Below are 16,966 nucleotides of genomic sequence, written 5' to 3' on the forward strand. Positions count from 1 at the left end.
AAAATTAGATCCCATGGGTGGTTAAAACCAGGCAACAGTGGGTACTTTGTCTGCATGAGAACAGGATTTTGCATTGTTCATGCCTTCTGCGTCTCCATGGCAACGGGTATCACGCGGCAGTGGCGTACCCACAAGGAGGGGCATGTATAATGAGCGGCGCAAGAGTGATCTGCCTGTAAACTGCCGTAGCGAAGTACGGGTACATCAGTTGTACGTTGCGTGCACAAGTCGGGAAACCATTGGTGCTATTCATTTTCTCTCCGGTACATTATACAGCATTGTAATAAATTTTCACTGATTTTTTTTATTTACCATTACTGTAAATGGAAGATGTGGCTTAATTTTTTCCCATTAGTATAGCCGTGCGAAGCCGGGTGGGGCAGCTAGTATTTCATAAAATAGTATTTTAGTTTTAGACTGCCATTATCAATAGTTTTTAGAGGGGGTCTGGGAATTGCGCTAGCGTTGGAACAACAATGTGCTTAGAGTTGAGGGTGTTGTAGATACGACTAAAATTCAATTACACAATACTGTTTATAATTCCCATTCCAGGTCATTATTTTAAATTTACTTATGTACCTCGCGGATAAACTTGCCGACTTTTACTAGCTGAACTTTCACATAATTGTGTGTGTGTGTGTGTGTGTGTGTAGCATACTTTTGCATGATTAACTGACTAAGTTGCATTTTTGTGCAGTATGGATAATGAGAATGAAATTGAATATAAAACTGTAATGTTTTAAGTTTAAAGTCAATTTTACTGGCTACTATGTGATATGGTTTAATTTCTTTCAGAAAAAAAAAATTGAATGATAGCTAGCCTTTTAAAAACTTCAGAATGTTTATGATTTTTAAGGTTAAATAACATTAAGTCAATTTTTCTGAAAGAAATTTAAACCATACCACACAGTAGCCACCAGCATTGCCTTAAAATCTAGAAATTATAGGTTATTTATTCCATTTGGATTTCCTTACCCAATTCTGCACAAAAATGTTAAGAATTCAACTTTGGCAGATAACTATGCAAAAACTATGCACTATATATACTTTTTTTTTTCTTTTAGTTGAAGTTCAGCCACAAAAAAAAATTCTACAAAAACAACCATGTTAACCGTAAAAAATTAAATAATGACCTAAAATGGGAGCAAAATTCTACAACCACAGCAAAACGTATCGCTATCGTAAAGTAGGGTAACACCTATATTACCCATAACTTTTTGTGATGCGAAAGTATGATGTAATTATTATGGAGGACTCATTAATCAACATGTCAAAACTAAAAATTGTTATAAATTAATTTTTTTTATATCTTCATAGTCGTGTACCTGATTTACAGCAGCTCTAAAATATTGGGTAAAGTGCGTGTCAGGCGTTGCAGTTTATGTTTCGAAATTTGACACTAGCATTGTTCCTTTCGTTCATTTAAACTTTACCCGCTGTTCCATTTCAAATACTTTCTCTATATTTGTAATGAACTAGTTTTTTCAGCACTTTAGCTCATAAGTAATATAAATATATACAACTTTTTTTTGTGAACTTACAGCCGAAGTTTATAGGTAGAATTCAGACCCATACTGTATAAGTGTTTATAAGTAGACCCATACGTTTTCTAAATACGTGCTGACGTCACCGGGGAGAGAGAGAAACATTACTCGCTCGTACATGTTTCCAACATCATTGGGGGAAAACAAACAACACCACCATGATAAAGTCTGTGTTCGATGACTTGTTTGTCACAAGGAATAAGAGTTAACGGGAAGTTGCGGCATATGCTACAGAGAGCTCCCGGAAGGGGGATTCCGCTCGTATTGTTTCGTTCCGACGAAAACATTTACACAGTGACGGCAAATACGAATTTGAACGGGGATAACATCAGTCACTTGCAACATACATTATATAACTATCTTGGTTTACGAGGTTGAGCCGCGTCGAAGTTGGAGATCGTTCCGACGTTACGCTCTGCATTGCATCCGGCATCTTCAGGGTTGAGAATTCAATGAGGATGGGGGGGGGGGGGGTTGTGGTAAGTCTCTCTCTTTCTCTCGATATATGTGTGTGTGTATTTGTGTGTGTGTTTCAGGGTTTTCCTTCAGTCCAATCACGAAATGATTAGTCCTATTGGCGCAGGTGTCAGCCAATCAGAGAAGTAATTTCCTGCCATTGGCTTCTAAGTCGGCCAATCAGGTTGGACCTCTTCTAATTGGCTATATTTGGAGTTGTGTCTGGCTTTTTCCCTCGTACAGGGACTCTCACAAGACGTCAGCGAGTGTGTTAAACTCGCCTGCCTGGGCGCACATACAGTAAGCTTCAGGGGGGAAAAAATCGCGATTTAAAAGTGCTTTAGATATCTGATTTTTTTTTGTTTACTAAAAGAATTTACGAATACGCCAAGGGCAGTATTTTTAGACAACTGAAAATGGGTAACATGCATGTTTTGAGAATAGTTTTTAGACATGAAACTCCCGGTAAAGATCCTTGAAAGCACTCAAGGGACTTGCATAACACCCCTATCTTCATTTCTCCTCCATATAATGTTACAGTTACAGCTCAGATTCCATAGTTGAAGACTGCGCACCAGTCCACAGACTTGCGCTTAGAGACGATACCACGCTAGAAGTACCAGCGAGCGTCGCACTTATCATCCAGCTTCACTAAAACAAATACACCTCTGACTAGGCTGACCTGATAGTTGCGACCGCAGACGCCACGAGGCGAACTTCGTCCCACAATGGATAAACAAGCCTAATCGCAGCGCTTATCGCATCTCTTTCCTCCAGATAATGCCACTCCCAGTGGAGATATATACGAGCAGAGACTTACGTGCCACGTGAGATTTCTTGTACCGTTTTCCTGAGTCCTCCGCGGTTGCAATCGCTGTATGCGTTATCTGTGCACTATGTTCCCGAACATTATTAACACTATTGAACTTTTTTTCATTAAATTGAACTTAATTAATAAAATTACAAAGTAAAATTTCAAAGAAAGGAGCGAGTCTTTCAGTACTCGCCAGTGATGTGTAAACATTAACCCGGTAACGAGCAAACTCTAGTGTCATCATGGTGTTCATGTTGCAAACAAACTTGTAATACGAAACTTAGAAACTAAATTTAACGTAGAATTCTTTAAAATAATCCCTTAGTGTGATGAATAAAACATCCTGTTTTCAAACAGTACCAAAATTTCTGGATACGAATCACACGCATACTTCTTGCGCCTGCCACTAGAATTCGCTGTCTGAATCGTAAACATTTCTTGCCCCATCAAACGCAGATAGCAATAAGTAGCACGAAACAACAGGAAATTTTAAATTATTGGAAACGGCACTGATAAAGCCCTGATTTTCGACAAGGAATTGTATCAAAATACTGACCATCTTGTTAAATTTCACTAACAGTTAATATTATAAAGATTCCGGACACAGTAGAAGTAAAACTTATATGCCATTATTAAAATATCTACCTGAAACATTTTAAAACACATATTATAACACTAAGTATACGTTTGTATATTTGGTTTTGCTTAAACGAATTAAATCAGTCTGTAAATACTTCCTACGAACAAACCTTAACCTTATCGAGCTGATTCAATATTATATTGTTATTTTTTTTAAAAATTAAAAAAAATCCAGTGACGAGATATGAACCACGGTCGTTGAGGTTACCACCGCGCGCTCTACCGCTGTGCTGGTAAGCCGCTTGGGAATAGAGAAGGTGAATATGTATCATTACATTGTAATGCCAAATTTCTTAGGTATTTTAAAACTTGTGATTACTGTATTCTATGACTATTTTAGTTTACCAAATATATTCCAGAGAAGTTTCACTATCATAAAGTTTAATTTGGCACACCAATACGTTTGGTATGTTCCCTAATGTTTACGACTTTGTGACACATTTCCGTTCGTCGACTTCCGTTACATTTTCACGAAATTACTCCTACCAAATGCCGTATACAGAGGTAAGATGTTTACACACCAAAGATACAAAAAAACCTTATATACTTTAAAAACTGAATTTAAAAGAGTAAATAACTAAGTAAGAGTAAGTATTTCACTGATTTAAATATATAAAACTTAAAATTACGATTAAAAGAAAAATACACGTAATGTAAGCTACCAGAGAAAAACTGCATTTAAATAATAGCGAAATCTCTTTATCAGATAAACTATCCAGCAAAAGTTTCATAATTTTTTTCAAAATTATCTTTTAGTTATTTTTTTTTCGAAGAATAGCTACAATTTTCGCGTGAGAAAATTCTAAATATCTCTGTAAAATTGTTTTATGAAGTGAGGAATAAGTTAAATTAGGCTCTGTTTATGTCGTGTAAGATAATGAGATAGCCTAAATAATGTAACTAATATTTACTTCGACATACTAGTTAATAATATTAGCTCTAATGTACAATATTTTGATATCTTTAACTTTTAAAAGCAGCAGAGCCTAAAAGAAACAATTTCGGCAAAAATAATATTGGCAATATATATTAGAAACAGTAGTATAGGATAGCCGGACCGAGGACTGGCGCTGGCGCGTGGAGCCGGAGCCGGTGTCCGCCATATTGGATTGTGACGTCACGGCGGCCATCTTGGAGGAGTGTAACGGGACATAGCGTAACGGGACAAGTTTGACCTTGACCTTTGACCCTCAAAATTCGCTAAAATTGGGCAAAAATTGCCCAAAATTCCTCAAAAATCGCCAAAATTTACATTTTTTTGAAAAAAATTTCCGCCAAAAAATCTCAAAAAATTCCTCAATTCAAAAATCAGGATTTCGAAAATCCTCAAAAGTCGTTTTGCCCTAGAAAAAACCCAAATTCCTAAAAGCGGCTTAAAACTCCTAAGAGCTAGCCGCTCTAAGCCGCCGAGGTCATGACCTTGAAAACTAGGATGCCATGGCAGCCATATTGGACGATGACGTCACCGTTGCAATTTTCGTTACGGCCGCCATCTTTAACTTTTTTATTTATTATCCGATTTCAATGAAAAAAAATTTAAAATTTATTAAAAAATCCATTTACTAAAATTTTAATAAAAAATATTTAAAAAATATACTTTTACGACACGGAGTTCGGAGTCCTCGGTTCGAACCCGGTGAGGCCAAAAAAAAATTAAAAATGGCGACCGATCCTCCTCCCGTGGTGACTTTTGGCAGACTGACTCCCACCACTTTTCTTAAAGCATATATATATCGTCACCTAGTATGACGTCATGTCCGCCATCTTGTCTTCGATGCTGGAAGCCATCATCATCATTGTATCGTCGACGAGAGTGCGCTGACACCATGTTAGTTTAGTTCGTATCCGCTAGAGTGCAGTAATAATTTATTATTACTGTGACACCCGCCATCTTGAAATATGACCGCCATCTTGAAAATCCGTAATTATTTAGCTAGAAATTCGGGAAAAATTCCAAAATTCATTAAATAAATCACTCATTAACTTACATATTGATTCGATCCGCTCCAGTCCTTGGTTCGATCCCTGAATAATGCAAAACATTTAATTTTATATAAAAAATAATAATTTCAATAAACCATGTTCAAAATTCTTAAAGAGACTTTAAATCCTCTACTACCATCATCCTATCAGACACCAAGACCACCATATTGGAAATTCGTAATTGTAATGCTAGAGATTCGGGAAAAAGTTCAAAATTCATTAAATAAATTTGTAATCTATATACTGATTGATTAGATCGACTAAGGTCCTTGGTTCGATCCCTGGCCGATACAAAACAACTTTAATTTTAAAAAAGTACCAGAAAAGTGTAAGGTTCGAGAAATAAAACACCTCAAAGTCTTTTACAAACATAATATTTATTACACAATTTCTATCCTACTACAGAATCACTTGCGAAAGCCAACAACAATCTTATAAACATTTAGCCCTACATAGACGTGCAACGACTACTTCTTAGCTCCAAATGGCTCCCAAAGCTCCAACAGCCTTCAAATGCTTAACACAGCTCCAAATGGCTCCAAATGCTCCAAACGGTTCCAAATGCTCCAAATGTCTCCAGCAGCTCCAAATGCTTGACAGCTCCAAATGCTTCAAAAGGCTCCAAATGCTCCAACAGCTCCAAAAAAAGGCTCCAAATGCTCCAATAGCCTCCAAATGCTTAACACAGCTCCAAATGGCTCCAAATGCTCCAAACGGCCTCCAAATGCTTGACAGCCTCCAAATGCTTAACACAGCTCTAAATGGCTCCAAATGCTCCAAACGGCCTCCAAATTCTTGACAGCTCCAAATGTCTCCAGCAGCTCCAAATGCTCCAACAGCTCCAAAAAAAGGCTCCAAATGCTCCAACAGCCTCCAAATGCTTAACACAGCTCCAAATGGCTCCAAATGCTCCAAACGGCCTCCAAATGCTTGACAGCTCCAAATGTCTCCAGCAGCTCCAAATGCTCCAACAGCTCCAAAAAAAGGCTCCAAAAGCTCCAACAGCCTCCAAATGCTTGACAGCTCCAAATGTTTCCAGCAGCTCCAAATGCTCCAAATGCCTGACAGCTCCAAATGCTCCAAACGGCCTCCAAATGGCTCCAACAGCTCCAACAGCCTCCAAATGCTTGACAGCTCCAAATGTTTCCAGCAGCTCCAAATGCTCCAAATGGCTCCAACAGCCTCCAAATGCTTAACACAGCTCTAAATGGCTCCAACAGCTCCAAAAGACTCCAAATGCTTCAAAAGGCTCCAATTGCTCCAAGAGCTCCATCTTCAATTGGTTCCAACTGATTCCTATTACTTTTATCGAACTTGGCATGATTACTAACATGTCTTTATCAGTATACATTTTGACTGGCAGTGGTAACGTTTTTTACACCTTTAAGTTATAAGTTTTATTTAGAAATCAGATTTCGATAAATGATAGCTTCCATCTGGAAAGAAAATATATTAATTTATCTTCAAGTTTATACACATACATTTAATTTAATCCATTATTGTATGTAGCCAGCTTCCCTCAGTTCTTTGAGTATGAAGGATATTTCTTTAATGTTCGAATAGTTTCCTGCACAAAGCGATCCATGTAGTAGTCGTAGCCTGTTAACCAATATGTTAGGATCTTCCCATGAGGTATAATCAATCTCTTCTGCTGCCTTCATCATCCTTGCATGTTTATAATAAATATTATCTCTGGTGTTTATCGTTTTAACACCAACCACAAGGTCACTTTCGTCATCTTGCCAGTGATTATCACAAGCTTGATCAGGATAATTTATTTTATTACGTCGTTTCCATCGTTTTGGTCTCAAACCACCATCACAGTCTTCGCTCTTGCATGCTTTTGGTGCTTCAGTACAGTACTCAATCATGTCAGCCTCAGATGTGTCACCACAATCTTCAATCATGCCAGCTTCTGATGTGTCACCACAGTCTTCAATCATGTCAGCACCACAAACTTGATCAGGATAATTTATTTTATTACGTCGTTTCCATCGTTTTGGTCTCAGACTGCCATCACAGTCTTCGATCTTGCCTGCTTTAGGTGTTTCAGTACAGTACTCAATCATGTCAGCCTCAGATGTGTCACCACAATCTTCAATCATGCCAGCCTCAGATGATTCATCAAAGTCTTCGACCTTGTAAGCTTCAGGTGGTTCTCCATCTTTCACATTTTCATGGAGACGACTAGATATTGGAGTAAATATATTTTCATTTCTAATGTGGTTACAACTTCCTTCGTTTGTTTTAAATTTTAAATTATTATCTTGATCTAGATCAGTAATTTTAGCATTAGCTTTTTCGCCTTCGTTCCTCTTCCGCGATGTTGTAGCCCAGTCTTCGTTATCTTTATTCATCTTAATTGTACAGGTCTTGTAATGTCTATCCAAGTAATATCTTCTACCAAAGGATTTCTGACACTGACTGCAATGAAATGGTTTTTGACAAGGACCCAAATTACACTCGCTTCTCTCATGTCGTTTAGCATTCTTTCTCAAGGTAAACACCTTGCTACAGTATCTACAGTGATGACGTTTTGATACAGCAACAAATCCCGTTTCAGGATTCATATTAGTTATTGAGACTAATGCCAGATGCAAACTAAGAGTTTTAAATTAGATATATTACTTAAATAGAATTTTTTAATTATTTCATCAGCGAGAATTAATTTATCTCATTCAAAGGTACTTGTTGCAAGTAGTTCTGCTTTTCAACAACAGATGTCGCCACATGTTACTTGCAGGTAAATAATATTTAGTTCTTTTATGCGGGATGCGGGATGCTCACTAACGATCGCAAAAGAAGGATGGCTTCGCTAGACTCCAAGGAGAAGGAAGTTCGTCCATCCTGTTAGTGCTTCTTAGATTTCTCAGAGATTATTTGACTGAGTAATGATATTTTTTTTTTTTTAAATTTCCACCTGATAAAAATATTACAAGTGCTGATTTATTGGCAGAATTTCAATAATTAAATGCGACCTTGAATAAAAAATGACATGACTCTCTTCATGCAGAGATCGATTCCTCATCAGTAACCAGAAGCACTCGGAGAAAACCATCAGATGTCTAGTCAGGAATAATCAGAAGCACCCAGAGAAAACCATCAGAATATTGTCAAGAATAATCAGGAGCACACGGAGAAAACTACCATAATATTGTCAAGAATAAACGGGAGCACACGGAGAAATCCACCATAATATTGACAAGAATAATCAGGAGCACACGGAGAAAACCACCGCAAGTTTTCTTTGATATCATAAAATTTCAGGAAAAAAATAATACTAAAAATAAAAATAAATTAATAAAAAATTAAAAAAAAATAAAATAAAATAATACATAAAATTCTGGCTTGTACTAGAACTCTATCTTTGTTCAACAATGAGAAGTTCACAAGCTAGCAGAATATATTTATGTATTTTTTTTATTTTTTTTTATTTTTTTAAATTTTTTATTAATTTATTTTTATTTTTAGTATTATTTTTTTCCTGAAATTTTATGATATCAAAGAAAACTTGCGGTGGTTTTCTCCGTGTGCTCCTGATTATTCTTGTCAATATTATGGTGGATTTCTCCGTGTGCTCCCGTTTATTCTTGACAATATTATGGTAGTTTTCTCCGTGTGCTCCTGATTATTCTTGACAATATTTTGATGGTTTTCTCTGGGTGCTTCTGATTATTCCTGACTAGACATCTGATGGTTTTCTCCGAGTGCTTCTGGTTACTGATGAGGAATCGATCTCTGCATGAAGAATTTTTTACTTAATGAGTCATGTCATTTTTTATTCAAGGTCGCATTTAATTATTGAAATTCTGCCAATAAATCAGCACTTGTAATATTTTTATCAGGTGGAAATTTAAAAAAAAAAAAATATCATTACTCAGTCAAATAATCTCTGAGAAATCTAAGAAGCACTAACAGGATGGACGAACTTCCTTCTCCTTGGAGTCTAGCGAAGCCATCCTTCTTTTGCGATCGTTAGTGAGCATCCCGCATCCCGCATAAAAGAACTAAATATTATTTACCTGCAAGTAACATGTGGCGACATCTGTTGTTGAAAAGCAGAACTACTTGCAACAAGTACCTTTGAATGAGATAAATTAATTCTCGCTGATGAAATAATTAAAAAATTCTATTTAAGTAATATATCTAATTTAAAACTCTTAGTTTGCATCTGGCATTAGTCTCAATAACTAATATGAATCCTGAAACGGGATTTGTTGCTGTATCAAAACGTCATCACTGTAGATACTGTAGCAAGGTGTTTACCTTGAGAAAGAATGCTAAACGACATGAGAGAAGCGAGTGTAATTTGGGTCCTTGTCAAAAACCATTTCATTGCAGTCAGTGTCAGAAATCCTTTGGTAGAAGATATTACTTGGATAGACATTACAAGACCTGTACAATTAAGATGAATAAAGATAACGAAGACTGGGCTACAACATCGCGGAAGAGGAACGAAGGCGAAAAAGCTAATGCTAAAATTACTGATCTAGATCAAGATAATAATTTAAAATTTAAAACAAACGAAGGAAGTTGTAACCACATTAGAAATGAAAATATATTTACTCCAATATCTAGTCGTCTCCATGAAAATGTGAAAGATGGAGAACCACCTGAAGCTTACAAGGTCGAAGACTTTGATGAATCATCTGAGGCTGGCATGATTGAAGATTGTGGTGACACATCTGAGGCTGACATGATTGAGTACTGTACTGAAACACCTAAAGCAGGCAAGATCGAAGACTGTGATGGCAGTCTGAGACCAAAACGATGGAAACGACGTAATAAAATAAATTATCCTGATCAAGTTTGTGGTGCTGACATGATTGAAGACTGTGGTGACACATCAGAAGCTGGCATGATTGAAGATTGTGGTGACACATCTGAGGCTGACATGATTGAGTACTGTACTGAAGCACCAAAAGCATGCAAGAGCGAAGACTGTGATGGTGGTTTGAGACCAAAACGATGGAAACGACGTAATAAAATAAATTATCCTGATCAAGCTTGTGATAATCACTGGCAAGATGACGAAAGTGACCTTGTGGTTGGTGTTAAAACGATAAACACCAGAGATAATATTTATTATAAACATGCAAGGATGATGAAGGCAGCAGAAGAGATTGATTATACCTCATGGGAAGATCCTAACATATTGGTTAACAGGCTACGACTACTACATGGATCGCTTTGTGCAGGAAACTATTCGAACATTAAAGAAATATCCTTCATACTCAAAGAACTGAGGGAAGCTGGCTACATACAATAATGGATTAAATTAAATGTATGTGTATAAACTTGAAGATAAATTAATATATTTTCTTTCCAGATGGAAGCTATCATTTATCGAAATCTGATTTCTAAATAAAACTTATAACTTAAAGGTGTAAAAAACGTTACCACTGCCAGTCAAAATGTATACTGATAAAGACATGTTAGTAATCATGCCAAGTTCGATAAAAGTAATAGGAATCAGTTGGAACCAATTGAAGATGGAGCTCTTGGAGCAATTGGAGCCTTTTGAAGCATTTGGAGTCTTTTGGAGCTGTTGGAGCCATTTAGAGCTGTGTTAAGCATTTGGAGGCTGTTGGAGCCATTTGGAGCATTTGGAGCTGCTGGAAACATTTGGAGCTGACAAGCATTTGGAGGCTGTTGGAGCTGTTGGAGCCATTTGGAGGCCGTTTGGAGCATTTGGAGCATTTGGAGCCTTTTGAAGCATTTGGAGCTGTCAGGCATTTGGAGCATTTGGAGCTGCTGGAAACATTTGGAGCTGTCAAGCATTTGGAGGCTGTCGGAGCTTTTGGAGCCTTTTTTTTGAGCTGTTGGAGCATTTGGAGCTGCTGGAGACATTTGGAGCTGTCAAGCATTTGGAGGCCGTTTGGAGCATTTGGAGCCATTTGGAGCTGTGTTATGCATTTGGAGCTGTCAAGCATTTGGAGCCATTTGGAGCTGTGTTAAGCATTTGGAGGCTGTTGGAGCATTTGGAGCCTTTTTTTGGAGCTGTTGGAGCATTTGGAGCTGCTGGAGACATTTGGAGCTGTCAAGAATTTGGAGGCCGTTTGGAGCATTTGGAGCCATTTAGAGCTGTGTTAAGCATTTGGAGGCTGTCAAGCATTTGGAGGCCGTTTGGAGCATTTGGAGCCATTTGGAGCTGTGTTAAGCATTTGGAGGCTATTGGAGCATTTGGAGCCTTTTTTTGGAGCTGTTGGAGCATTTGGAGCCTTTTGAAGCATTTGGAGCTGTCAAGCATTTGGAGCTGCTGGAGACATTTGGAGCATTTGGAACCGTTTGGAGCATTTGGAGCCATTTGGAGCTGTGTTAAGCATTTGAAGGCTGTTGGAGCTTTGGGAGCCATTTGGAGCTAAGAAGTAGTCGTTGCACGTCTATGTAGGGCTAAATGTTTATAAGATTGTTGTTGGCTTTCGCAAGTGATTCTGTAGTAGGATAGAAATTGTGTAATAAATATTATGTTTGTAAAAGACTTTGAGGTGTTTTATTTCTCGAACCTTACACTTTTCTGGTACTTTTTTAAAATTAAAGTTGTTTTGTATCGGCCAGGGATCGAACCAAGGACCTTAGTCGATCTAATCAATCAGTATATAGATTACAAATTTATTTAATGAATTTTGAACTTTTTCCCGAATCTCTAGCATTACAATTACGAATTTCCAATATGGTGGTCTTGGTGTCTGATAGGATGATGGTAGTAGAGGATTTAAAGTCTCTTTAAGAATTTTGAACATGGTTTATTGAAATTATTATTTTTTATATAAAATTAAATGTTTTGCATTATTCAGGGATCGAACCAAGGACTGGAGCGGATCGAATCAATATGTAAGTTAATGAGTGATTTATTTAATGAATTTTGGAATTTTTCCCGAATTTCTAGCTAAATAATTACGGATTTTCAAGATGGCGGTCATATTTCAAGATGGCGGGTGTCACAGTAATAATAAATGATTACTGCACTCTAGCGGATACGAACTAAACTAACATGGTGTCAGCGCACTCTCGTCGACGATACAATGATGATGATGGCTTCCAGCATCGAAGACAAGATGGCGGACATGACGTCATACTAGGTGACGATATATATATGCTTTAAGAAAAGTGGTGGGAGTCAGTCTGCCAAAAGTCACCACGGGAGGAGGATCGGTCGCCATTTTTAATTTTTTTTTTAGCCTCACCGGGTTCGAACCGAGGACTCCGAACTCCGTGTCGTAAAAGTATATTTTTTAAATATTTTTTATTAAAATTTTATTAAATGGATTTTTTAATAAATTTTAAATTTTTTTTCATTGAAATCGGATAATAAATAAAAAAGTTAAAGATGGCGGCCGTAACGAAAATTGCAACGGTGACGTCATCGTCCAATATGGCTGCCATGGCATCCTAGTTTTCAAGGTCATGACCTCGGCGGCTTAGAGCGGCTAGCTCTTAGGAGTTTTAAGCCGCTTTTAGGAATTTGGGTTTTTTCTAGGGCAAAACGACTTTTGAGGATTTTCGAAATCCTGATTTTTGAATTGAGGAATTTTTTGAGATTTTTTGGCGGAAATTTTTTTCAAAAAAATGTAAATTTTGGCGATTTTTGAGGAATTTTGGGCAATTTTTGCCCAATTTTAGCGAATTTTGAGGGTCAAAGGTCAAGGTCAAACTTGTCCCGTTACGCTATGTCCCGTTACACTCCTCCAAGATGGCCGCCGTGACGTCACAATCCAATATGGCGGACACCGGCTCCGGCTCCACGCGCCAGCGCCAGTCCTCGGTCCGGCTATCCTATACTACTAGAAACATTAAATTGATTGTTTGTAGCATATCTTAGTCTTACAAATTATGTGGATAAGCAAAAACTTAATAACATATAATTAAAATTTACGTTTTCTAATACAGCCAGGGCTTTCAACAAAAACTGAGAGTCTGGGTATAAAACATTAATTCGGACCCCCTCCCATTAATTATTGTCAGTTACAACTTTAAAAATCCCACAATTTGCGAAGAAGGGGGGGGGGGGGGAGAGAATCTTAAGGTTGTAAACGCTACCGTGGCCAAACTGTAAACGTGATCTGCACGTATCACATATCGAGTAAGGTTTCCAATGAGTTCTGTCAGCAACGGACTTATCTCACGCCAGCAACAGAATAAACGCGGCATATGGCATACTGATATTCGCCGGTACTCATTTTTTTTCTTCAGAAACTTTTAAAAGTTCACAGAACAAAGAATAGGTCATCACGCCTCAGACTGCATCGGACAGAGATCTCGCCACGTGTGTCAACAAATGATACTGAAACCACGTGACTTCTCACGCACATTAAACGTGCTACATAAATAACATATTTTAAATTTTGCTGTCTGTTTAATCTTTGCGACATTGCGACACACATTCGGTGTGCGAGTCCCCGTTTGTAGTTACTGTGTTTACATCTGTATGAAGTATTGCCAACTTTCAGGCGTCGAATCATTGCTCCGTAATCTTCCAATACATCAATCTCAATAAAATGGCAACAGTTATCGAATCTATCGGAATGAACGAAATTTGAAATATTTCAACTCAAATTACTTTGAATACGGAGAATTATTACTAGGTAAAGGTTTTTTTTTATAACGTGACAGAACTTCTTAGAATAAAACATTATCCCCAGAGATGTGATTTAATTTTGAAACGCGTTCGATATTTTAAATAAATACCATACCTATAACTGATTTTCAAGGACGACATCGTTCTTAAGAAGCGACCTTATAAACTCTATCTCGGTGTCTTTTTTTCTAACGATATGAGAAAAAATACTTGAGATTATTTTATAAACCTATGGCACTTACTTTGATATTATAATCCATTTGTAAATGTCTTACTTTAGATAAATTATTGTTAGAGTTTTTATGTGTTCCTCAAAACTTCTAGCTTACATGCTGACACAAAAAAAAATCAGATTTGACAAACTTCAGCTTTAACTTCAACTTCAGGAAAATAGGGGGAAACACAATAAAGTATTATCACAAATTTCTGACATTTAACGACAACTGACATCAGAACTCTACTGATGGATGGCACAAATAACTCTTACTTACCTAAGATCAGCGTCCAAGTAAACATTATATATATATATATATTTTTTTTTTGAGCGCTGTGTGGCTAGACTAAAAGGCAAGCGCGCGCGAAATATAAACAAGTCAACGAAAACAAAGCTCAATCTTTATGATCATATTTAGGACTTTCGACATTATTTTATAAATGCCTAATTGTTGTTGATGTAAAATTCCACCTCAGACAGCAGTTCATATGATGTTTTAAAAATAAGAATAAGTATACGTGTGATGACTTCTTAAGTTGCAGCAGTTAGGTACTTGAATTTCCAGTGCCTAACGCTTGGGACTATTGAAAGAGATTCTAAATGTAATAAAACTCGGGTTATCTGGCAAATTTATTAATCGACTGCCAAACTGGAGACCTCAACGTGCACTGAGTTAGGAAATAACATGTTATTATATAAGGTACAATTCAGTCGCATTTTATTGAAAAGAGTAACATTGCTATAGAAGAAGAAACTATGAAAAATTATTTTAGGTAGTAGGTTTGTGTTTCTGGGTGTTATTAGTGTTAAAATACCAATTCAATATTCTTGAGATTTTAAAATTAATGACTGATTAGGTGCGTACCTGCTAAAATTAAAAATCCACACTACACTATGTTATTCGATCTGAATTGTCAAAAACATAATAATGATGCACGTTTGCAGAATCGTATGGAAAATAATTCATACTAAGAGTAACAGAGTATATAAAAAGAGTTATTTGGTACAGTTTTAGATCTTGAGTTCATTTATTTTGCATGTAAGTGTGAATGGTGTGTGTAAATTGTAAAGATACTTATTCAAAGAATTTAACGCCCAGAATGTTTTCTATTAATTTCATTTAAAACTAATCTATTGATGTTTACTGCCTGTTTATTTTAAAACAATTTATCCTATACTCGAGGAGATATTTTTTTCCTTGTAGCTTCTACAGCGAGATTGTATACATAAAAATACTACGAAACAAACATAACCTCTTCGTACTTTCCTTACACAGCACTATAAAGCATTCAGAATTGACTTTTATTTGTGAGCGATATTGTGCAGAGTGCTGTACTAGGCATCTCAGCGCATGTGTGAGTCCCTTCAAACTTTAGGCTGAACAGCAAACATTTGATTAATTTTTTGCTTTAGGCGGAACACTCACCTTTTTCTTCAATGACAGGAGTTGTCTCCAAGGACTGCGCAGTCAGGATCGATGCCGCCACCAGCACAACTAGCGTGAAGAGAGCCGGTGTATCCATCGCAAAATAAAAATAAAAATTAAAAAAACTAAAAAACGCAAGTTGCGGTGGTATTGTTCTTCGCCTCCGAAGTTCACGCGGACACTCGCGTCACAGAAGCACTTTCATCACGCCGTCACAACACGCACGCACCGGTCGCCAATTCGCACACACGCCGCGCGCACGGAGGGGAAAACAGGTGTCACTCGGTGGTTGTCGAACTGAAGCCGCGCGCGCTCTCTAACGCCACCCGCCTCCCACGCCTGTCAGCACACGAATAACATTCCAGCCAACCCCTCTCCTTCTTGCGACGGGCCAGCCGCTTAGACGCGGCGTTCCCGTGAGGCCGCGTGTATGATGTTTAGTAAAGGGGGGGGGGGGGGGGGAATATCGTTGCAGAGTAGTGGGGAGGGAAGAAAAACAAGACGGCGACCACGTAGTTGCTCGCTCAGCCCACAGATGGCGCGCAAGAACGCGCCTGCCGCCCGCCTTGGGGGAATGCATGTAGTGCAGTGTGTCCCGCAGCGCTGCTAAACTTACGCACAGGAGTTTTGCATGATGGGCTGACAAGACAGAAGTGAGAGGTCAGGTTGAGTTAAGAGATTTTTTTTAAAGCGTGAGTTTACCGTGATAGGACGAAAATTTGCGGATTTTTTCTTGATAGAATAAAATGCCAGTATGTATACCTTTTAAGATGCTTCCGCTCCTGGCTTACAGTTGGCCATGGTAACGTTTACAGTCTTTCATTTTTTTTATTTGCCCCTGGATCCTTATTTTCTTTCAAAACTCCTGTATTTTCTGTACATATTTCTGACGTGTTGTTGCCCCTAATTATTTTTACGAAATCTGTTTACTACAACAAGTGTTATGATGGTTGCTTTGTTCAGTTAAACAATATCCAGAGCTAAGTTAAATACTTTTATCTCCCTACTATTGGCAATAAACCAGACGTTAAACTCCAACTTCAAAGGCGCATACCTAAGCTGGGAAGCACCTGTGTCGTGTCGTGATAAACCCACAGCCGAAGTCTTTCGGTCGAATAACAGACTCCACTCAACCTATATGTTGAACTGAATTTGCAATCTTATTGCCTTATCCATTGGCGTAGCTGTGTTCATAAAGTTGGGGAGGGGGGACAAATAATGATTTTTATGTCATGTAAACCCATTCCCCTCTTACTAAGACGACCTCCACCGGAAAATTTTGATTTAAAAGTGCAAAATAGCACTTTTTAAG

The 16,966-nt window shown here is 37.7% G+C and overlaps 1 protein-coding gene across 1 annotated transcript in view; it reads right to left on the minus strand.

The window, feature by feature from the left end:
- The window catches only part of LOC134546234 (epidermal growth factor receptor), a 605,999-nt gene extending 589,935 nt beyond the window's left edge, over positions 1-16,064 (minus strand). The window contains exon 1 of the mRNA XM_063388879.1: positions 15,655-16,064. Coding sequence (XP_063244949.1) covers positions 15,655-15,751 — 97 coding nt within the window. The 5' untranslated portion in view covers positions 15,752-16,064. The remainder of the gene's footprint in view (positions 1-15,654) is intronic.
- Positions 16,065-16,966: the final 902 nt, after the last annotated feature.

This window comes from Bacillus rossius, chromosome 1, assembly GCF_032445375.1.
Source record: "Bacillus rossius redtenbacheri isolate Brsri chromosome 1, Brsri_v3, whole genome shotgun sequence".
Classification (NCBI taxonomy): domain Eukaryota; kingdom Metazoa; phylum Arthropoda; class Insecta; order Phasmatodea; family Bacillidae; genus Bacillus; species Bacillus rossius.